The 24,371-nt window shown below is 38.6% G+C and overlaps 1 protein-coding gene across 9 annotated transcripts in view; it reads right to left on the reverse strand.

Annotated features, from left to right (window-relative positions):
- Nucleotides 1-24,371, reverse strand: part of CFAP70 (cilia and flagella associated protein 70) — an 83,995-nt gene that overhangs the window by 7,331 nt on the left and 52,293 nt on the right. For 7 of the 9 annotated variants that reach the window (XR_012477789.1, XM_074232829.1, XM_074232828.1 and 4 more), the window contains 9 exons: nucleotides 15,406-15,539; nucleotides 15,177-15,292; nucleotides 14,787-14,981; nucleotides 10,056-10,193; nucleotides 8,145-8,266; nucleotides 7,055-7,207; nucleotides 6,592-6,753; nucleotides 5,139-5,228; nucleotides 2,851-2,952 (listed from right to left, as the gene is read on the reverse strand). Coding sequence is in view for 8 of the 9 variants with exons in the window: in XM_074232829.1 (XP_074088930.1) it covers nucleotides 2,851-2,952; nucleotides 5,139-5,228; nucleotides 6,592-6,753; nucleotides 7,055-7,207; nucleotides 8,145-8,266; nucleotides 10,056-10,193; nucleotides 14,787-14,981; nucleotides 15,177-15,292; nucleotides 15,406-15,539 (1,212 nt within the window). In the remaining variant the exon portion in view is untranslated. Of the gene's footprint in view, nucleotides 1-2,850; nucleotides 2,953-5,138; nucleotides 5,229-6,591; nucleotides 6,754-7,037; nucleotides 7,208-8,144; nucleotides 8,267-10,055; nucleotides 10,194-14,786; nucleotides 14,982-15,176; nucleotides 15,293-15,405; nucleotides 15,540-24,371 lie in introns of those variants that run through there. The other 2 variants (XM_074232832.1, XM_074232833.1) reach the window with 2 other exon arrangements.

Raw genomic sequence — 24,371 nt, forward strand, 5'->3', positions numbered from 1 at the left:
CAGCAACATGGGAATGATGATCAATCTTAATGGACTTGCTCATTTCAACACAGCAACAATCAGGCATAATTCTGGGGTATCTGCTATGGAGAATGCCATCTATATCCTGAGCAAGAATTGTGAAGTTTGAACAAAAACTATTACTTTTAATAATATATTATGTAATTTTGCTATATCTCATACTTTATTTCTTCCTTAAGAATATGATTTCTCTCATCACATTCAACTTAGATCAATGCATACCATGGAAACAATGTAAATAATAACATACTGCCTTCTGTGTGTGGGGGCAGGGAGCAAGATTAGGGGAAAAATTATAAAATGCAAAATAAATAAAATCTTTCAAAAAAATGAAATAGGGAATGATCAAAGAGGCAAACTCAAGAGATAGAGGAGATGGGAGGAGGGTACAAGTAGAGGAATTAACATCTCATCCTTGGCACTTAAATGGCAAAAAAAAAAAAAGATTAAGCTTCTAGCTTTAGAGGTGTACTAAGATATACAGTTGGAATAAATAGACTTTTTAGTCAAGTAGGAAATGAGGTCATCTGCTACAATGGAGGAGGGCAGGGTAGAGAGGGTGTTTAGAAGCATGGTGCAAAATTCATCAAGAAAGAATAATATAAAGCAAAGTGTATATCAGGGAGTCCTTGACTGAGATCAGAGGACATTCATCTACCTGCAGTGCACCTGATCAGCCTGGGAGAACAAATTCTTCAAGTAGCATTCAGTAGCACAAGATTAGAAACAGAGTGACAAAAGGAGAGGAGAATATGATCAAAGGGGGAAATTTCTGAGTTCAAGAGCATGAAACCATCACTAGTTAGGAATAATGATGAGATCTATGATCCATCTCTGTTGGTGATAAAGTAGAATGAAAATGCATGTCTCAAGGACTGAGGAAGTTGACTAGGAGGCAAGGCTACTGACTGTTGGAGGAGATATAGATTTAAATACTCAAGTATAAGCTGGGTCTCATTTAGGATGAAGCATGAATCCTGTCAATTAATTGCATAATTCATTTACACTATTTCCAGTGGCCTGAAACCAATGACTATATCTTATATAATTGTAACTTCAAATAGTACCAGTTCAAATACTTTAAACCCCTCGACAAGATCCATTGTTTTCAATAATGGCAGTAATATGAAAGCAGTGATTGGTTTAGAGAGAAAACTTGTGAACACCTTGGATAGGGACCTAATCCTGATAGTTTACAGCAACAAGAGGCTTCCTGGGTATGGTAGAGAGTGAAAGTCAAAGGAGAAGAGGTCTCAAAGAGTTAGCATCAGAGGAAGGAGTTGGAAGAATCAACTGGGACTGAGGACTATGCCAACAGCTTCTGTTGGCCCAGTTTGTTAGAATGATGAAAGATCAACTCACAGTAGAAAGGGCAGTCTTGCATGTGGTGTCTTATGGAGAGAGCTAGGCTTTCATGAATTCAAGAGGGAGAATATGAGAAGAATACTCAGAGACCTAGAATAAGGGAGAAATTGTCACAAGGGTTGAGGCAAAGTGGAGGTGGTGGTCCAGCGAACCCAATGGAAGGAAAGAATAGGGATTGCAAATAGGGAGGAAAGTATGGGGAACAGTGATACAAATAAAAGGGACTTTCATTTTCATAGAGGTCAATGCTGAATCAAAGAGATAGTTTGCTAAGATGGGGAAGTACCAGTTGATTGATGCCTCTAACCTCTTGGGTCCTAATGTTATTAGTTGGTTCCATGTAAATACACAAAATACCATTTTAACGGGGTGGGAAACCATTTTTCTACCAAGGGCCATTTGGATACTTAAAACATCATTTGCAGGCTATATTTGGTCAAACAAATTACCCCTAAAAACTATATTTATTGAATTCTGAGTCTTGCCTGCAGTTGTCTTGGCAGTGCCAGATAAATATGACCCACAAGCTGAAGGTTCCCCATCCCTACTCTACAATGTTACAAATATTATTCCATGAAGATATTAATGAAATTATCCCTTTCACATTGCAATGAGGTTAAGGGCGAGATGCCCCTGTGATCTAGAAAATCCATGTAAAAAGTTTTGGCCCTCCCTTTTTACCAAGCAGGGTGTCAATTATTTTGGTATTAAAAGATAAAACATGTTGATATTATACAATACTCTATGTATATTTTATGCATTTCTGAGTTTCTCAACTCTTTCTGTGTGATCTGCTAGCCTTCACATGTCTGCAGTTTCCTCAAAACTCCCCCCCATTCCCATTTAATTTCTTATGCAAATCCAAGATGTAATGAAACCCTAAAGGGGAAAGTTGCCCTGTGGAAGAGATAACTAACAAATGGTGTTCATGGGGACAAGTTATGCCTGTAAGCAAATCTGGGTTGTTGCGAAGACAAAAATAAGGTAATGTTTATTAGAACTCAGGGTTACTGCTGTTTTCTAAGATAATATTCTTACTGATTTTCAAGAGTGTTATTCACAAAGAAAAAATTCTAGTTATTTATTTCCTTTTTTTAAGAGATCCCAAACTCCCTAGAGTTCTGGATCCTAATGGAGTGAGAACGATGGGCTCTAATTCCAAGTCTCCATTATGTTGAGGACTAGGAACTTCCACCAGTTGGTTAGGATGGAAAGACACAGAAAGGACTGTCTTTGCTGACACTGATTTGGTCAGCCTTTCAAGGTCTGAGCCCCAAACCAGGCCCCTCCATTTTCTGAACCTCCTTGCAGGCTAGACCCATGGAAACAGCTCCTTGGTGGACACTGAAGAACAGTCATTTTCAGAACACGCACCAAGACCTTAATCTCTTGTGAATACCTCTGCTGACCAGCAAACCTGAGTTGTTCTCAGTACCAACCCTACCCTGGTGGCATGAGACTCACTTTTAGGCAGACTAGAGTCAGATAGGCCCACACTTCAGCATTGTAGTTATTCAAGGCATTGGCTTCAGAAAGAGCATCTTCAGCATGGGTGAGCTCCTCCAGCTTAAGAAAGGAAAGGCTAAAAGGTCAGCACAGTGAAGCCCATCCAATTTCCATAAGTCATCTTAAAGACAGATAAGCACAATTTAATAATTTCTCTCCAACAACTGTGTTTATCAAGTTCCAATTTTAACTCTTTTAATAATGTGAATCTAAGAGTCCTATTCTAGGAACATGCTCTTAGAATAATAAGTCAGACAGTTTTGATTTTCCCCTAAAAAAAATTCAGGCATTGGGATCTAGAGGCTGTGACATAACTGGCAGAGGTTTTCAAACCTTTTGTTTCCAAGACTCCTTTATACTCTTGAGAATTACTGAGGACCCCAAAAACCTTTTGTTGTTGTGTCATATCTATTGATGATTACCATATTAGAATGAAACTGATTACTTAATAATAAATTAACTGTCAAATATTTTGTTATCTGGTGTATTAATTTAATAAAATAATGAAGAGTGACATTCAGCATATTTATGTAAATGTCTCTAATTCTGACTTAATAAAGACAACGATTAATAATATCATCTATGACACTGTGAAAAGCATGTGATCCTCACCACAACCCTGGGAGGTAGGTATGTTTCACAGTTGGGTAAATGGAGGCAAACAGAGGTTAAAGTGGCTTGTCCACCCTCACACAGCTAACCACTGAGATATCTCATTGCAGATTCTTATTTCTGCCTCTGCATTTAATCTGTTATAATGTTTTGGATGAAACATGAAAAAAATCTGGTCTCACACAGATATATATATGGAAAAAGGAGAAGCCCTTCTGTGTGGGGCAGAGGTGATGGACAGAGGATAAGCATTTTTGTTGCTGGCAAATATGCATAAAAAAGCAAAGACTGTCCTAACTCCATTTGCATGCCAGTCAAAGCATATCTTTTTTTTTTCTTTTTGAATTTTTGCACGGCAAAGAGGTTATATAACTTGCCCGAGGTCACACAATAAAGTAAATATTGTCTGAGATTGGATTTGAACTCAGGTCCTCCTGATTCCAGGACCAGTGCTCTATCCACTGCACCACCTAGCCACTCCCAGTCAAATATCTTGGGAAGGGAGGTGCATATATTATAGACTTTTTTGAACCTGAATAGGAAGCAATTAAGAAACAGCTTCAATCTGAGCCTTTTGAACTGCTTCTCAGGAAGAGCTTGCTAAAGATAAGAAGGAGCTCAGAAAGAGCCAAAGCCTCACTGACAGAGGCTGTGAGCAGATGTGGTTGTACAATGAGCACAGACTTCCAGAAGAGGTGTCCCTGCCACCCAGGAGGCACACTTTCCTGACCACAGCTAAAGGGCTCAATGATAGGGACCAGGAAGATCCAAGTCCAAATCCAGCCTCAGACATTTACTGTTCCCTCAAGGGAAATGAGGATCATAATGGCACCTACTTCCAAGGCTTGTTGTGAGGATCAAGATGAGTGTAGGCACTTCACAAGCCCTTCCTCCTCACATGGTCCCTGGTCATACATGTTCTTGGTGTGTTCCTGATCACACATTCTCAGAATGAGTGCTTTTTCTCATTGGTGGTAGGATCACTTATGGGAAAGTAGGTTCCATGTGGGAGCCCTGAGGGTCATTTTGGCCACTTTATGTGCTATGCTGTCTGATAAATGTCCTTTATTTTGTACCAGTGTCCTCTAGTTCAGGAGCTACAGTTTCAAGCCTCGGGCAGCTCTTCTGAGAGCCTGCATGTGTTTGTCACTGGACTAGGGATGTAGGGCCTACACTGAAAACCATCCAGGCCCCAGAGCAGACAGGCCCTTTAAAATAAAGCACTGTGAGCCCTTTCTCAGGCTCTCCCAGAGCCATGCCAGGGACAAAAAAGATCTTCCTCCTCAATGGTGCCTTCCTTTTTTTTTTCTTTCCCCTTTTACAGTGTTTTCTAAGAAGGTCAAAAGAGAGCCTAGGCCTTCTGCAGGCTGCAGTCTCTCTGGAATGTGAATAGCCCCAGCCAACTAGCACTAGACTATGGAGGACCAAGGTGGTTCCTTAATGAAACAACAGCATACTAAGTACATTGCACCTGAGTTTAAGCTGATTCTGCTCCGCTTAAGCTCTGAGCCCACAACTAGGCTGAAGAGCTTTTCACTCTGGGAGGTCTGTGATGTGGTCACAACTCAGAAGTCTTGGAATTCCTGGACAAGAAAAGTGAATTTTGAACCCTCCTCAGACCCGAATTCTCTTACCCGGTAGCAGGCAATTCCTACTCCCAGCCAGGTGAGGCATGAAGGTGATTTTTTACAAGCCAACAGGTAGGTGTTCTTTGCCTTTTCATACTATAGAAAGAGAGTCAAAAGCTTCCATCAATGGGAAATCATGGATTCCATAGACAAGCAGGTTGATGTAGCCACTTTTCCAAACAAGGGAAGATAAATGAGTTATTAGATTTCAATCACATCTTCTCTAAGTATGCTGGCTATCACAAAGGGACTGGTGAGAAAACCAGAGAGAACACACTCCAAAAAAACAAGACTGGCAGAAATTCCAGAGAAGCCAAAGATTTCTGTGAGAGTAATGCTACCCTTACCTACCTACAATTTGGGGGGACACAGAGAAGTAACTGAATTATGCCTTCAAGCTAGGAGCACTGCCTCTTCTCACCAAATGCCTTCAAAGAGGAGAGGGTTCCTGAACATCTTCCCAGAGACCACAGTTCTATCAAGAACAATACTTTTTCAAGAGTTATGTAGGAGGTCTTCTGGAAGGTGAGTACATGAAAAATCTCTGCTACAGGCACACTTATTCAGGCTTCTGAGATTTGCCCATACACAGCAAGAAGCCTCACAAGTCTTCTCCAGGGTATTTTACTCCTAACATGTCAGCTTTGGGTCTAATTCAGTTGCTTTTCTCCCTTTTATCCCAAATAGGAAAGCTGTAATGGAGGTTCAGACAACAAGAGTCACAACCCCAAGAATCACTTTCTTAGAACAGTGCTATCCTGATGAGGAGTTCATTGAAGGCACCAGGCCCTGGGACAATAGATAAGAGATCTGAATGGGGGCTGGACCTGTGATTCACACCCAGCAGGGTTCTCCCAGATAGACAAATGTTCTGGCATCTCCTCATTCTAGAGGTCCAAAGGACTGACTGTACCAAAGTCACACATCCAAAAGGTATCAGGGTTGAGACTTGAACCTATGTGCTCCCACTTCAAGGATGGCTTTCCACAAATGACACCACAGTATCCAAAAGAGAAGGGCAGCTAGGTGGCGCAGTGGATAGAACACCAGCCCTGGAGTCAGTAGGACAGGAGTTCAAATCCAACCTCAGACACTTGACATTAACTCAGCTGTGTGACCTGAAGCAAGTCACTTAATCTTTATTGCCTACATCCAGGGCCTGATTCATATCTGGCCACTGGCCCTGGATGGCTCAGGAGGAGAAAGTGAAGCTGGTGACTTAGCACAAGCTCCCCCCTCACTTAAATCCTACTCATGTACTTGTTATGGCATCTTTGTCAGGAATGAAAGACAAACATCATCATCCAAAAGAAAAGTTTTCTTATCACAACTTTATTTGCCTTATAATCACAAAAAGACATAGTTATCTCACAAATTAGAATGCAAGGCACTGTAATTTTCTTATAGTTACATCCTCAGGAAGAAACTGAGTCATTCTTACTTTATTAGTATTCCTCACCTCTCTGTCTTCCAGATAGATGGATCCCAGACGCAGATAGATGAAGTGCATTTCAGCAGCATCCACTACAAAACTAACAGTTCGCTCATAGCATTCTTTGGCTTCAGCATGATTTCCATTCAGGTAGAAGAAGTGTCCTTTCAAACCCCAGACATTAGGGTCCTAGAAATTAAGAACAACAGTCATTGAGCAAGCCTGCCAATGGAAGCCCCTTGGAATGTGGTGTTGGCATTCCAAGTCATGGGCAAAACTGGTGCCCCATTTTACAGTGAGGGAGTCCTCTGTCATGTCCAGCATGTGGTACATGAGGACATCAATGGAAGCTTCCCTTTCACCTTCCCCTTTAACTAAAGGCCCAGAAATTGATAAACATCAACTAGGGCTGTTCCCTTTGACCCCATCAGTGAGCACTCCCTTTTCTTTTCTTGAACAGAACAGGAGAGGACCTAGCAAAGATAAACACCAGGTAATCCATCTGGCTGGCTGCCTGGAGGTATTCTTCTGCTTTGGCGAAATCCTTCTTAAGGAGATGTGTCTGTGCCAGGACCAAGTAATATTCACAGCTAGGGCCTCCTTGAGGGTACAACAATTCATGTGCGAGCACTGTGTGGACATACTGAAAAGCATGAACAAACAGAATATTAGGGACACTAGAAATGTTACACAGAGCCAGCCCAGGGCTTGGACTACCTCTGGGGATACCAAGAGAAAGAAGAACATGGTGGTCCTCAACTTCAAAGGGCTAGTGAGATGCCCAAAACATCTAGATATTATATCCTTGACCTGAATTGACCTTGGAGTCACAAGACCCAAGTTCAAATTTCAGCTCTGTCCTCAGCTCCCTGGGGGACCACGGGCTCAGCACTTTACTTTCTGGGGCCTCCATTTTCTTCTCTGTAAAGCAAGCTTCCCAAGTGACTAACCTATTCTGGAGACAAACTCTGATCCCCGTCATCGCACCAGGAGGACTGTGGAGTCACAGAGGCCAGTCTCAAAGACTAGATAACTATCAAAGAGCATGAAGCATTCTACTTTGTGACTCTAGGAAAGGGAGGCACAGTGGTGAGAAGCCTCACATGGTTCAAAACTTCACTTGTCCAAGCTCCAAATCCATAACCTTGGTCATTTAAGTGTTCATTTCTGATAACACCTACTAAACATTAAGTTGACAGTCTTTTCACTGAGGAAGTACTGTCTTGTCCCCTCCTTTTCCATCCATCTTCCTAAACAAAGCAACTTCAGCACATTCAACTCTTTTTCTTAGAGCTCACATTAGACAAAGACAACACACTAGACAGGACACCAGTAGTCTAATAAGTGATCCTCTTCAGCTCCCCAGGGAGCGGTTTTGCTGCATTTGATGTTCTTTGTCAGCCAGACTTGAAGAGTAAAGCTATAGATGAAGAATAGCTTGATGCTTCTGCTCTTGGATCCAGAACATATTCCTACGAGTGTACTACCTCTGGATCACACTAGAATGAACTTTAAAAAATACCATATGAATGAAGTAAGTAATTTACTGAACATGTCTTTGGGGGTTATTCTATGCTTACCTGAATGGCATTGACCTTCATCAAGAAGCGTGTGGTCTCCATGAAGATACTGCAGGGTTTTGGGGAAACTCCAGAAAAGGCTGAAGAGGCTGGACCATTTGATGAAATCTGACTTTTTGAAGCTAAATAAAAACCATACAAGAGGAGAAATGAAAAGAAGAGGAGAGGGCTGAGAAGCAGAGAAGTGAGAATAAATCAGAGAGGCTGTCCTTGATAGAGGGGATCAGAGAAACTGAGACCTGGAAAGCAGAAGATTCATTTAAATATTGATTCACAAGGTCCTAAAAATTCTGGCCAGTCCAAACTTCAAGTCACAAAAATTGGGAGCAATTTTTGAAGTACAGATTCAAATCTACTATTAAAAATATACCAAAAATCAGAATCTGTAAAATGTAGCCATAGTAACAGCTCTTAATTTTTAAATTTTTTTTTTTTGGTAAAGTGATAGAAAATAATCATGGTGGATGATATATAGTCTATGATCCATAGATTAAAACATTTGAGAAACCCTAAGCAAAGGTGTCAAATGTATCAGTACAGGTAAATGGATTAAAATGTCATTAGAAATTTTTCAAGTAAAACACAATTCAACATAGATAATGTTAAATTTGTGGTTTTTCTAATTCAATAGCTATCCTTCAGGTGTCTGATATGGACCTACACTGTCGCAGGACTAAGGATCAAACACTAGAAGACCAGGAAAGTAATCTTTCTTGAAATGCTCGAGCTGAAGAAATTATAAGCAATGTGTATATGTCTGTGTTGTGGACATGGACACATTAGTATCTTAAAACAGCATCTTAAAACTCTTGGTATTGTTTTAAGCTTTAAGACTTTTAGACATGCCTTATCATAGGCATGTTGGTAAATGTTTGATAATTCACTCTGCAGAAAAAAAAGACACAACACACTTTTTAAATTTAATCTGCATTAATAACATATTCTTAATTTACTTCCTTGAATATCAACAAACAAGAAAACAATAAATCGAGCCCCGGTTTAAAGTTCTTGCCTATTGCTGCCTAGAGAAGTTTAATAATTTACTCTCTCTTAAGATGGTGATCAGAGAGTGAAGTGGGGATAGGGCAAGGAAGGAGCTCCAGCTTCCCCTGCCCTAAAGGGACACATTCCTCCCAGGAGAAAACTATACACCAAGGTAAGACTGGCCAGTGCTCTGCTCTTTACAAACTTGTGTGTCTGAGGCAAGACTTGAACCCAGGTCTTCTTGACTCTGAGGCTAGCTCTCCAGCCATCATGCCATGCTGCCTCCCATATGCTTGCATGTATGCATGTGTGTGCCCGTATTTTATATATATATATATATATATATATATATATATATAGAGAGAGAGAGAGAGAGAGAGAGATTTGTGTAAATGCATACACACCAAACAGTACACATGAATACACACATGCACAAGGCACATGCATACATACCAAGTATGTACATGCATCTATCCATACATACACATGTGTATGGATGCACGTGCATGGATACATACACATACATAAATAAACACATTGTTATTTATACTACAGGAAGGGGTTGCCTGCAAGGTATGTGATGTAAAGTAGTATTCTCCATTTTCACATGAAGTCAGTCCTTGACAGACAATGTACTGCTGAAGCATAGCCTTTGTGGGTGGCCTGGAAAGGTTGCCACCTACTAGTCTCTTCCCCTCTCTGAGAGTTTAACAACAAGCCTTATTGGCTAAAGAGTTCGACCACAAAGCTGAATTTTCATAATGTACTCTAATATCAGCAGATGCCCAGTAGCTGAGAGGTGATGCTATCAGCTTCAATTAAGCCAGGGTGACTGCTCTCAGGATGGTTGAAATTTTCATCTCTTGTCTAGCCATTTATGTCATCACGTCTCATTCTTAATCAAGTTTTTTTTTTCTTTCTGCTTACCTTTCTTTGGTGTATCCTTAGAAAGAGTAAATGACTTGAAGGGTCTTTGGATGGAACTCACATCCTGAGATTGGATCGACGGCCCCGGTTGCTCACTGGACTCACAGTACTGTTTGCATGTGTCATCAAGAAGCTCATCTAACATGGACATGGTATCACCCAATCCCAACAAAATAAAATTTCAGTGAAAAATTCTTCATAAATTGTACAGTAGCAAATCATTACAAGAAATAATGAATAATTTTAAAAGTATAAAAAAAGTCTACACATCTAATATCTGTTCACAAAAAGGCCTGTACTTGGGCACTTCAGTTTATTTATATGAATGTACTGTTTATATTTGTTGGGAAGTAAGTTACAAAGACAGTATCTTAATGGGATTATGATTTTTTAGGTTTTTGCAAGGCAATGGGGTTAAGTGGCTTGCTCAAGGCCACACAGCTAGGTAATTATTAAATGTCTGAGGCTGCATTTGAATTCAGGTACTCCTGACTCCAGGGCCAGTGCTCTACCTACTGCACTATTTAGCTACTCTGGATTATGACTTTAAGAAAAATATTTGGTTTTCAAGTTCAAATATGGGAATGGCAACCTCCTTGTTCAGAGATAGAGTGCATTTAACAAGGGCCAGTAAGAATTTACTTGCCCAAAGTCTTGCAAATCTACTTTTAAAAAGCTATCAAATAAAAAAAGAAAAGGAATGAGATGGAGAAAAGTTTCTGTATTCCAAGCTAGATACTACAAAGAGTAGCTACAATGTAGGAGGAAAAGGGGAAGAATTTCACAGTGGACAAAACCAAGAAAGTAAATCAGTAATTTAACCACTAGATTCAGATGTCAATAAGTGAATGCAACAGAAGTGTGGGTAATAAACAGGATAAACTAGAGATACTAATAAAAGAAGCAAATTTGATCTCATAGTTACTAATAAGAATTAGAATGAGATCCCTGAATAGAATCTGAATGTGGAAGGATATCTTATTCAAAAGGAGCAGACTACATATAAAATGGTAGAATAACATTGTATATTAAGAAGATAAATTCAGTATGAGCCAACTTGGTGTTGTGTTCGGAGCACTCGACTTGGACCGTGGAAGACCTTTGTTCAAATATCACCTCACACACAAAATATGTGACTCTGGGCAAACCTTTTAACCCTTCTGTAATGATAAAAAGTCTTTTTAAAAGGCTGTGAAGTTGAGGCTGAGTGTGAATACTTGAATGACTGGACTCTTCTTGGTCAGATTCCTGTTACATGTTAAATAAGGGACTTGGACTCAGTGAACCCCAAGGTTCCTTTCAACTCTATGCTCCTGTGGGAGAAACATCAACCAAAAGGAAGAAGCATGAGAGTGCTTCCTGTCAGTGAGGAATAGAAAACAAACCATTAGAGCATCCAAAGAAAATTAAGATCACAAGGCTTGGCCAAAGGGTGCTGTCATAATCATCAGGATGTGCTGGAGAGCACTCTGCCAAAAGCACAGCAGTTAATAAATCCTTGATTTCCCTCAAGGTGATTTACTTCTCAAAACGTGAAGGAACCAAGAAAAAATTAATTTAAAGATATGATTCTCCCTGTCGAGGAGGAAAAAAATCATAAGGGTGATATGATGGAAACTTTGGGGGAAGGAACTACTATATCTTAGATTTCTTTGTTAGAGAATATGGAGAGAGGAGGAAAATCTGACAATGCTACTTGGATTTGGGGAAAACAGATTTTATTTTTAAAAATTCAAATGAACTGATTAATAAGAATCTATATTTAGCATGGTTATACTTATATAGCCTTTATTAGATTGTTCTCTCTCAAGGGAGAGGGGAGGGGAGGGAAAGGAGGGATGGAGGGAGAAAAATGTGAAACTCAACACCTTGCAAAAAAAATTGTTAAAAACTACCATTGCCTCTAGTTTGGAAAACAAATAAATAAAATATTTTTAAAATTTAAATGTATTTTCAGATCCAAATTCTTTTTGTCTCCTCCTCCACCCATTAAGAAGATAAGAAAAACAAAACCTGTCAGAAATATATAATCATGCAAAACAAATTCTCAAATTCATGTTTGAAGGAAGAAAAAAAGGAAAAGGGGGAAGGGAGGGAGTAAGGAAGGAAAGACAACAGGAAGGAAAAGAAAGGAGGGACAAATGAATAAATGAAGGAAAAGAAAGAGAGTAGGGAAGGAAGGAAGGGAGAGAGACAAAATATGTTTCAATTTGCCCTGTAAATCCATCATCTCTCTTTCTGGAGGTAGATAGAGTATTTCATCATTAATCCTTTGGAACTGGGGCAGATCATTGTGTCAATCAAAGTTACCAAGTCTTTCAAAAGTTGATTTATCTTTTCAATATTGCTATCATTATATAAATTGTTTTCCTGATTCTGCTCACTTCATTTTGCATCAATTCATGTCTTTCCAGGTTTTTCTAAAACCATTCCCTTTGTCTTTTCTTACAACAATTATTTTAATAACTTGTTCAGCTATTTTACAATTTCCTCAATTTCCAATGCTTTGCCATCATAAAAAGAGCTGCTATTGATACTTTTGTATATATGAGAACTTTTCTTATTTCTTTGATCTCTTTAAGGTACAGAATAGTTGGACTAAACTAGTTCAAGGTTCTATTTTCCCACATCCCTTCCAGCATGTCATTTTCCTTTTTGTCAACTTAGTCAGTCTGATGGGTATGAGGTGGTACTGCAGTTATTTTAATTTGTAATTGCTCTACTTATTTGTGATTTAGAACATTTTGTTTTCAAACAACTATTGATAGTTTGGATTACTTACTCTGAAAATTGCCTAGTCATAACCTTTGATCACTTACCAACTGGGGAATGGCTCTTCTTGTAAATTTGACTCTGTTCTCTCTCTCTAAATATATATATCTTAGAAATGAGAGCTTTATCTGAGAAACTTGCTGCAAAGATTCCCTTCCTCCTCCAGTTTCCTACTTTTCTTCTAATTTCTGTGCAAAGGTTTTGTTGTGCAAAAACTTTTTAATTTTTTATAATTAAAATTATCCATTTTATCTCCTATGAATTCTTTATCTCTTACTTGGTCATAAACTCTTCTCTTAATTTTGGTATACAGTATGAGATATTGATCTCCACTTTGTTTCCACTAGACTACTTTTCAGTTTCCCTAGTAGTGTTTGTTAAATACTGAGTTCTTGCTCCAATAGCTGGAATCTTTGGGTTTATAAAACACGAGGTTACTTGCTCAATTACCTCTTCATATTGTATATCTAATCTGTTCCACTGATCAACCTCTTTATATCTTAGCCAGTATCAAATTATTTTGATGATTATGGTTTTAGAATATAGCTTGAGATATGGTATTGCTAGACTCCCTTTCTTCATCCCCTTCCCCCCCATTGATTCCCATGATATCCTTGACCTTTTGTTCCTCCAAATGAATTTTGTTATTTTCCTGCTTTATAAAATAATGCTTTATCTGTTTGATTAGTATGGTACTGAATAAATAAATTAATTTAGGCAATATTTTCAATTTCATTACTTTGGTTTGACCTACTCATGAGTAATTAATATTTTTCCAGTTATTTAGATTTGTCTTGAACAATGCTTTGCAATTATGTTCATATAGTTTCTGTAGGCATCTTGGTAGACAGAGTCCCATAGTTATTTTAAATGGTATTTCTCTATCTTCTTTTCTGTATTTATGAGATTTTTATACCCTAAAACAAGGTCACTTTTTGTGACTATGCCATTCACAGTTGAGAAAGAGGTATATTCCTTTCTATTTTCTATCAACTTTCTCCAGAAGTCTATCATATCTAACTTTTATGAAATTCTATTCAGGTCCAAGAACAGATTGAAATGGACTAAAATTCTAAAGGGTCTAAAGTCATCCCAGGAGACATAGAAAGTTTTCAAGAATGATTAAGACAGGAAGTTATTATGTCCCTAGGAGAATACGGGTTTAAAATGATCCTTTTAAAAAGTGTGATAAAGATGAATTAAGTTTTTTGGGGTTTTTTTTTTTTTAGGTTTTTGCAAGGCAAATGGAGTTAAGTGGCTTGCCCAAGATCACACGGCTAGGTAATTATTAAGTGTCTGAGACCGGATTTGAACCCAGGTACTCCTGACTCCAAGGCTGGTGCTTTATGCACTACTCCACCTAGCTGCCCCGATGAATTAAGTTTTGCTGAACAATAACAAAAGCCCTCAAAGATGTGGAAAGAATGGTGAGTGACCAAGTATAATACTATCCAAACCCAATACTATTGGTTATATCTCCATTCTTTTTTACTTCTTTATTAAATTTGTACTAGCTTCTAACCAAGGTGACCCTAACCAGAATTGTTATATTTATAAAATTTATCTTCAGTGTTCTATCTTCCCATCTTTTAGTAACCCCCACCTCTGCTCTCTCACAATATTCCTACCCCTCCCTAAAGTTATGTCCCCTTATGGCATGGCCTTGTTCTTAAAAAAAAAAACTAATCCTAATGATGTGTTTCTCTATATCAAAGATATCTTTATTTTAAAAGAGGACTTATATAAAACAAAGACAAATAGATACCTTAATAATTCTTATTAATGAATCTGAAGGTGGGAATTTCAGACACAATGGTTGGCAAGTTGGGTAAATTTAGGCAAAGAACCATCCTAATATCCCTAAAATCACATCACTACTCTTATCTATTAAGGGCAATTCTCTTCCCAACATCCACTATTATCCCTAGCTCTTTGAACATCAATTTACTATGAACTCACCTTGTGGAATCTCTCCTTTGGTTGGTGAAGAAGATCTCACAACTCCTAAAGTTAAACTGGATTCTAGCTTCCCTCCAACATCAACAGACTCAGCAGTAGTCTTTTCTTTGGCTAATCTAGCATTAAGTTGTTTGTTGGCTTCATGAAATGCCATTTCCATTCGGATATCATTATTCTGAATTTCATAGAACAAGCCTGAAAAAATATCAAACTGAATGACTTTTGAACTTCCCATTTTAACATGCTAACAAGTGACATATTTTAATGTTAAGTCAAATGTTTGACCCAGTTCAAAGTAAAGGGGTAAAATAAATAAAAGGGGGGGGGAGAATGGCAATCTTACAAAGAAAGAAAACACAAAAGACAGGCAGAGATTTCAGGTTTCCATACCGAGTAAAGTCCAAGCCACAACACTGGTTGGGTCCAAGCAAGTGGCATCTTCAAAAAAAATCTCTGCTTCATCATAGTGCTCCAACATGATAGACATAAGACCACACAGCAGCAAACTGAGGACAAATATCATTAGCATCAACCTCATGTTCACAATGTCTGCTTAACAATGAGCCCTAAAAAACACACATCAGCTGTTGCACACTCCTTGCCTTTCTCCCTTTCATACCTGTTGATGTTTGTCTGATTTAGTGAAAGGGCTTTACGAAAACATTCTTGTGCTTTGATAATGTCATTAATCAGAAGGCAGAATGAGCCATAATCCAGCCAGTGCTCCAGGTTCTGGCTGTCTCGAACCAGTCTCTACAAAGAAGAAATATAAGGAACATTAATGCATCTACTATTATTTGTGAAATACTATTGTCATATATTTTTATACCAACCTCAAATCCAATAAACTTATGTGAGATGGTGCTAGATATTTAGTGGACATTAAAAAAAATACTTGGGTTTTTTTTTTGTTCTTTGTTTTTTGCAAAGTAAGGGGGTTAAGTGATTAGTCCAAGATCACACAGCTAGGTAATTATTAAGTGTCTGAGGCCAAATTTGAACTCAGGTCCTCCTGACTCCAGGGCCTATCTTGTGAACACCTGACTCTGGTGCTCTATCTACTGTGCCACCTAGCTGTCCCGACATTTAAAAAAAATACTTATTGAAAAGTGTTTAAGAGATCACAGTCCCAGCTTAAGTCTGGGTTGTTCATTTAATCATAGAAACTAGTAAATATATTTTGGCATTTGTATACTAATTATCAGTAGTCTTCTTACAATCTTGAGATGATGAATAGAAATTGAGCAGATCTCCATATCTGCCTCAAATATGCAAATGCTTCAAGAATCTGAAATTTCATCTATATAGGTAATCATTCAATTTTATACAGATTATAATCTCTACAATTTAGATTCTCTTTGAGTCTACAATTTTCATTATCTCATTCCTTGCCACACATTTATTGCATTATGATATATTATTATATGAAATCTCTTTTCTATATTTACCTGTATCTTAAGACCCAGGAGGTAATTAGTATTTTTTTCCTCTTTCCTTTAAATTGTCTACATATATCTTTTGCAATTACTAGTTTATTTAATGTTCCATTCAACTCTAAAATTTCTTAAGTTTCTATTGACTTTAATATATTCTAATAGTGAAATGTTAAAATATCTCATTATTAATTTTTAGCTATTCCTTTTTTGTAATTCACAACATTCAAGTCACACATGATACTGAAGAATTAATAAGTACATATATTTTTAAACGGCATTCTTTCATTCTGTATAGAACTTTTTATCATCATATTTCTTTGTTTAAATCATCTAATGCTTTCTGGTTTGAACTGAACTTTATTTTATATAAAGGCCATTCCAACTTTTCATGATTTAGTGGTTGCATAGTTAATTTTTCTGCCTTTTCAGTTTGAATCTATTGAAATCTTTCTGGATTAAATGCATTTCCTATCAACAAAACTTTAATTGTGTGTTTTAATTCATTCTGTGATACTTTTATCATTTAATTGGCAAGTTTAGTCCATTTATCATTAGTGTTCTAAGTGATATTAACTTTTCTTTAGCCTTTTGATCAGGAGATAATACACATTATCATCAGTCTTTTTATTTCTTTTCTTTTCTTTTTTGTAAGGCAATGGAGTTAAGTGGCTTGCCCAAGGCTACACAAGCTAGGTAATTATTATGTGTCTGAGGCCGAATTTGAACTCAGGTACTCCTGACTCCAGGACCGGTGCTCTATCCACCGAGCCACCTAGCCACCCCCAGTCTTATTATTTCTACTATTAACTTAAAATTAACAAAACCCAGTCTGAACAAATTTCCTCTCTCATATTTTTTAATTTATTTTTTATTCTCATTTTGTACAAATGTTTTTCTTTACATTAATAAAATATACTTGTTTACAAGTAAACAAAATACCCTTCCCCCCATGAATATAGATAGACTTGCTTAGGCAAAAAAGTAAAGGGGGGAGAAAAAAATTAAAATGAAAAAAATAATAGTAATAATTGTAGGTATGGCCAGGTGGTGCAATGGACGAAGCACCAGCCTTGGAGCCACGAGCACCCGAGTCCATATCGAGCCTCGTAAACCGAATAATCACCCAGCCATGTGACATGCAAGCCACCCAATCCCCACTGCCCTGCAAAAACCAAAAAGAAGAAAAAAAAAAAGACCCAAAATAAAATAGTAATAATAGTAGGGGTGGCTGGGTGGCAGACAGAGCATTGGCCCTTGAGCCTGGAGCACCTGGGTCCAAATCCGGCCCCAGACACCCAATGATCACCCTGCTATGTGGCCCCAGGCAGGCCACCCAGCCCCACTTGCCCTGCACCCTCCCCCAAATAATAATAACAAAAAATGTGTTTCAGTCTTTGTTCCAACACCATCAACTCTGTCGTGAGTGGATCACATTCTTTATGATAAGTCTATCACAAAAGTTACTTCCATATTTTTCCAACGTTGCCATTGCTGATCGCAACTCCCTCTTTTCTTATTTCTCCACTACCATGTACTCTATTTTCTCTCTCCTTTCACTCTGACTCTGCTGTAGGGTTGCTGAGTGGCACAGCAGACAGATCCCTGGTCCTGGGGCCAAGAAGCCCTGAGCCCCCATACCACCCCTTAGGCCCAGAATCCACCTGGCCCTATGGTCCTGGGCAGGCCATCCAATCCCAGCCCCTTGCAAGAAGTAAAAAAAGAAAATGTGTTATATCTGACCACTCTCCTCCCATGGTCCATCCTCTCCTCCTTTATTCATATCCCCACCCCTTCCCCCCTCCTTCTTACTCCAGTTGTCTATACCCCATTGAGTATATTTGCTGTTTCCTCTCCTAGCCATCTCTGATAAGAGCAAAGGTTCCTTCATTCCCCCTTGCCTCCCCCCTTCCATATCATTGCAATAGCTCATTGTAATAAAAAAAATCTTATTATGTGAAATATCTTGGACTATTCCCCCTCTCCTTTTTCTTTCTCCCATTCCATTTCCCTTTTTTCCTTATTGACTCCATTTTTACACCATATTTTATCTTTGAATTCAGCTCTCTCCTGTGCTTCAACTATAAAAGCTCCCTCTACCTGCTCTATTAACTGAGATGGTTCATATGAATATTATCAGTATCATTTTTCTATACATGCAGTTCATCCTCATTAAGTCCCTCATATTTCCCCCCTCTCCTCCAATCTCCATATTTCACCTGAGTCCTGTATCTGAAGAGCAAACCTTCTGTTCAGCTCTGGCCATTCCAAAAGGAACCTTTGAAATTCCCCTGGTTCATTGAAAGTCCATCTTTTTCCCTGGAAGAGGACATTCAGCCTTGCTGGGTAGTTCATTCTTGGATGCATTCTAAGCTCTTTTGCCTTCCGGTATATTGTATTCCAAGCCCTACGAGCTTCCAATGTAGCTGCTGCTAAGTCCTGTGTGATCCTGACTGCAGCTCCACGATATCTGAACTGTGTCCTTCTGGCTGCTTGTAATATTTCCTCTTTGATTTGGGAGTTCTGTAACTTGGCTATAATATTCCTGGGGGCTGGTTTTTTGGGATCTCTTTCTCGGGGGGATCGGTGGATTCTCTCCATTTCTATTTTGCCCTCTGCTTCTAGAATATCAGGGCAATTTTCCTGTAGTAATTCTTTGAAAATGATGTCAAGGCTCTTTTCCTGATCATGACTTTCAGGTATTCCAATAATTTTCAAATTTTCTTTCCTAAGTCTGTTTTCCATATCAGTTATTTTTTCAATGAGATATTTCACATTTTCTTCTAATTTTTCATTTTTTTTGGTTTTGAAGTATTGATTCCTGATTTCTGGTAAATTCATCAATCTCCCTGAATTCTGTTCTTTGTCTGAAGGATTTATTCTCCTCAGAGAGTTTTCTTATCTCTTTTTCCATCTGGCCAATTTTGCTTTTTAAAGCATTCTTCTTCTCAATAACTTTTTGAACTGTTTTATCCATTTGACCTAAGCTGTTTTTTAGCATGCTATTTTCTTCAGCATTTTTCTGGATTTCCTTGACTAAGCTGCTGACTTCATTTTCATGTTTTTCCTGTATATCTCTCCTTTCTCTTCCCAGTTCTTCTTCTAACTCCCTCATTTGATTTTCAAAGTCTTTTTTGAGCTCTATCATAGCCTGAGCCCAATTTTTGTTTTTCTTGGAGTCTTTAGATGCAGGAGCTTGTGCTTCCTCATCTTCAGACTGAGTATTTTGATCCTTCTTGGGCTCATTTGCAAAATATTTCTCAATGGTCTTCCTCTTGTTTCTTTGTTCATTTTCCCAGCCTAAGCCTGTTTTTTGGGGGTGCTTCCTGAGCTTTTGGGACACTCCCACAAGGGTCTCAGTGTGTAAAGCTCTGTCCTCCCTCCTGGTCTGTGAATGACCATAAGTGCCCCCCTCTGCCATGGGGCTTAGGTGGGGGGGGCTGCTGTTCTATGGGGGGGCCTAGACTGAGATCAGGATCTGAATGTGGTCAGAGCTCCAGAGTCCTGTTCTAGGGGCAGAGGACAGAGCTCTGCAGTCTCTCTCTCTTCATTCCCCTCCCTCAGCTCAATGGGCTCATGCCCTGGGGGCTCCTGCTTACCAGCTCCACCTGCTTCTGTTTCCGGGTCTAGGCTGCCCAAAGACCAGGCTGCTGGCTGTGTGCCCTGAGGGCTGGGCTCCACGTGCTTGCTCTGGCAGAGGTCCCCCACTGTTCCCCCACTTTGTACCGGTGCTCCCTGGGATGCAGCTCAGGAGACTCCCCCCGCTGCTGTGAGCTGAGGCTCCCAGCGCCCTGGGGCTGCCTCCGGGAAGCTGAAGTTCTTTGGCTCTGGCAGGCCACCCCTCTGGCAGGCCGCCCCTCTGGCCCCGGGGAGCAGAGCCTTTCTGCTCTTTTCCAGGTTCCCTCTCTCATATTAAAACTTATGTTTCATATTAAAATTTGGACTTCATCTTTATCAATCATTAAAGTACTTCTTAAATTTTTACTATTCCATGACACTATGCTAGGCAAAAAGACAAAAAAAAGGAAAGAACTCTTATTCTCAAAAATATTACATACATTGAAATTGAAAGGGTAAGGTAAAATAGAAATTTAAAGAATCTACTGATCACCTCCTGAAAAAGATCCCCAAATGAAAAACTGTCAGGAGTATAATAGCCAAAGTTCAGAGTTCTCAAATCAAAGGAGAAAATATTACAACCAACCAGAAAGAAACAATTCAAATATTGTGGAGTCACAGTCAGGATAACATAAGATGTAGCAGTTTCTACATTAAGGGCTTGTAGGGCTTGGAATATGACATTCTGAAAGGTAATAGAGCTTAGATTACAGTTCAAGAATCCACTACCCAGCAAAATTAAACACGCTCTTTCAGGGGAAAAGATGGATATTCAATGAAATAGGGGACTTTCAAACTTTCCTGATGAAAAGGCCAGAGCCGAACAGAAAATTTGATCTTTAAATACAAAACAATACAAGAAGCATAAAAAGGTAAGCAGGAAAGGCAAATCACAAGGAACTTAATGATGTTGAAGTGCTTATATTCTGTCATGGGAAGATGATACTAATAACTCGAACTTTCTCATATATTAGGGCAAGTAAAAGGTATATATAATACATATATATATATATATATATATACACACAAAACACAGGTGGAAGTTGAATTTAAAGGGATAATATATTAAAAAGATGAAGTTAATGGGTGAAAGAAGATTTAACTGGGAGAAAGGAAAAGGAGGAGGTAGAATGGGGTAAGTTATTTCACATAAAAGAGGCAAGGAGAAAAACTTTTGCAGTGGAGTGGGAGAGGGGAGTTGAGGGGGAATGGATGAGTATTACTCTCATCAGAATTGGCTCAGAGAGGAAATAACATCCACACTCAATTGGGTATTGAAATCTATCTTACCCTAGAGGAAAGTAGGAAAGGAAAGGTTTGGGAGAAAGGGGGTAGGAGGTGGGTGATAGAAGGAAGGGGAGATTGTAGGAGGGGGTAGACAGATACAAAATACTTTTGAAGGGTGGAGGAATAGGATGGAGGGGAATATAGTTAGTAATAGCAAATGTGGGCAAAAATATTGAAACAATTTTTTAATGAAGATCACTTTTCTCAAAAGAGTCAAATTTATAAAAATAAGAGATATTTCCCAATTAATAAATGATCAAAAGACATGAACAGTGTCGTTTATCAATGCTATCTATTTAAAACAATTTTTTAAATGTCCTAAGTCATTAGTGACAGGAGAAATGCAAGTTGGAACAATCCTGAGGTACTAGGACAGAAAGAGGGAATGGAGGAAATGTAGGAAAAATGAGACATTAATGCACTGTTGGAGAACTTGTGAAAGGATTCAACAATTTTGTAGAGCGATTTGGAACTGTGTCCAAAGGGCTATAAAACCATAGCTATCCTTTGACCTAGCAATCACTACCAGGTCTATACTTCAGAAGAGATGAAAAAACAAGAAGAAAAAGGACCTGTCTATATATGGATATTTATAGCAAAGAACTGGAAATTGAGGGGATGCCCATCAGTTAGGGAATGGTTGAACAAATTGTGCTTAAGATGAAATGATATTCTGTTATAAGAAATGATGATTAGGATGCTCTCAGTAAAAAACTTACAAGAGTAGATGCAATGGGAAATGTACCTTATTCAAAGTAACAGCAATGTTGTAGGATGATCAATTGTGAATGCCTTTCTCAGCAATGTTGTAACCCAAGAGAACTCTGAAGGACTTTTGATAAGGAATGCTGTCCTTCCCAAAGATAGAGCTGATGGTGTCTGACTACAGATTGAAGCTTACTTTTTTTTTTTACTTTATTTTTCTTGAGGTTTATTTTTGAGAGGGGTTATGTTTATTTTTATAACATGACTACTGTGGCAATGTTTTTCATGACTAGACATTTTTAGCTCATATCAAAAAACTTGCTTTCTCAATGACGGGAATTAGGGTAGAAGGAAGGGAGAGAATTTGGAAATCAAAGTTTTAAAAGTGAATATTCTTTTTGGATATAACTGGGGAAAATTTTTTAAAAAATAAAAAATATTACATACAATCAAGGGAGATAAAATCAAACACACACATACTCATATGAATGTCTATATATTTATATACACATATGGCAATAGCCTTGGATTCAAGGCAATCAGGAATAAGTGATTTGCCCAAGGATACACAGCTAGTATGTATCTGAGGCTGGATTTGAACTCAGATCCTCTTGACTTCAGGGCCAGCACTCCACTGATCAATCTCCAGGGCCATCTCCAGTTGTCCAGATTCATATCTGGCTCTGGACCTAGAGAAAGTAAAGCTGGTGACTTAGCATAGCACCCCCTCACTCAAATGTAATACACATGCTTGACCTGGCATCACCTCCATGATGTCATAGTTTTCTTCAAGAAGGAAAGATAAATTTCAACATCATGAAATATAAGGTAGTTAAAAACAAAATGATCAGGGAGAGAGGATGATAGTAGATGTATAGAATGGCTTTATAAGAAGGTGGTACTTGAACTGAGTTTTGAATGAAATAAATATCTCTGTGAAGTAGAAGGGAGAAGCTCAAGCATTCTAGCCAAGGGGGAAAGTCAGGACAAAGGCACAGAGGTTCAAAATGAGGCAACCTGCATGAGAAACAGAGAAAAGGACATTTTGGCTGAACCATGATTATGGAAAAGGGAATCAAGTCTAATGAAGCTGGAGAATTAGGTGCAGACCAAGTTGTGAAAGACTTTAAGTGTCAAAGTGATTTTTATTGATTCTAAAGGGAGTTGGCATGATGAGACCTAAATTTAAGTAAAATCACATTAGCATCTAAGTGAAAGATGGAGTGGGTGGGGAAAAATGAGGTACAAAGACTAACTAGGAGGGAGGTTAGTGCTATAGTCTATTAGATGAAAAGCAATTAGGGAAGGAACAGAGGTAGTAGCTATGAGAAAGGGATGGAAGTATGAGATTAAAAAACAATAAAAGTATTTTGTTTTAGAGTTATACTGCCCTATTACCTCTTTCCTCTCAAGTTTCTACACGTATAGTCACCAAAGATCAAAGTTTAGGTTGATCTAATTGGGAGAAATCTCTCTTTTTTAAAAATTTTATTTATTTAAGGCAATGGGATTAAGTGACTTGCCCAAAGTCACACAGCTTGGCAATTATTAAGTGTCTGAGGCTAGATTTGAATTCAGGTCCTCCTGACTCCAGGACTGGTGCACTAACCACTGTACCATCTAGCTGCCCCAGAAAAATCTCTTAATAGTTTTTCATCTCTTATCATCTGCAGTTGATATAGGGACATAGGTTGCAATTATTTTCATTGTAGTTTTTTATTATTATAATAATATAGGGTAACCAAATGACTCCTAAAATGAGGTTTCTTTCTTACTGCCTTTGGATAGATGATAAATATACCTCCCCTATCCAATGTCTAAAAAGAACCTGTCAGTCAATTTTCCATTTTAACCCAGCTTCCTTTTTTCTTCTGGTTTCCCCAAAGGCCTGTCTTTTTAACATCAGTAGTTTTCCAATGATGTTACATGGCTGCAAGTCATGGAGAACTATAGTCAAGGAAGAATTTAAATGAATATCACTCAGTGGGGCAGTGGAGAAGCATGTCATGAGGATGAGCAGATTGGCAATTAAAATATATGAAACTGTGAAGAAGCTCCAACAAAGGGGTTTTATCCCAGAAAGATATCTTTGTGTTGGTCTCTGATATCAGGTGAATAAAGAATTCTGAAGTTGAAGTGTCTTGGCAGTGAGAATCCAGGGGCTCCAGAGGTCACTTCCAAAACTCTAATGCCCACCAGAGCTGATTATCAGGAAAAGGAGGTATCTCTTTGCATAGACGTTCTCAACATGTGTGTCTTGAATCATCAACAAGTGGCCAGAGTTTGGGAAAGTATTTCATATCCTTTTTTTTTTTGGCCACATTTTCTCAGTCAATCCATTTTCTCAAAGCTAATGGAGGTTAACATACCCTGGAAGGGGCTTGTGAGTGCCACTGTTAGAAGTTCTTGCCCTCAAGGGCGGCTAGGTGGTGCAGTGGATAAAGCACTGGTCCTGGAGTCAGGAGTACCTGGGTTCAAATCCGGTCTCAGACACTTAATAATTACCTAGCTGTGTGGCCTTAGGCAAGCCACTTAACCCCAT

The sequence above is a fragment of the Macrotis lagotis genome, chromosome 4 (genome assembly GCF_037893015.1).
Source record: "Macrotis lagotis isolate mMagLag1 chromosome 4, bilby.v1.9.chrom.fasta, whole genome shotgun sequence".
NCBI lineage: Eukaryota > Metazoa > Chordata > Mammalia > Peramelemorphia > Peramelidae > Macrotis > Macrotis lagotis.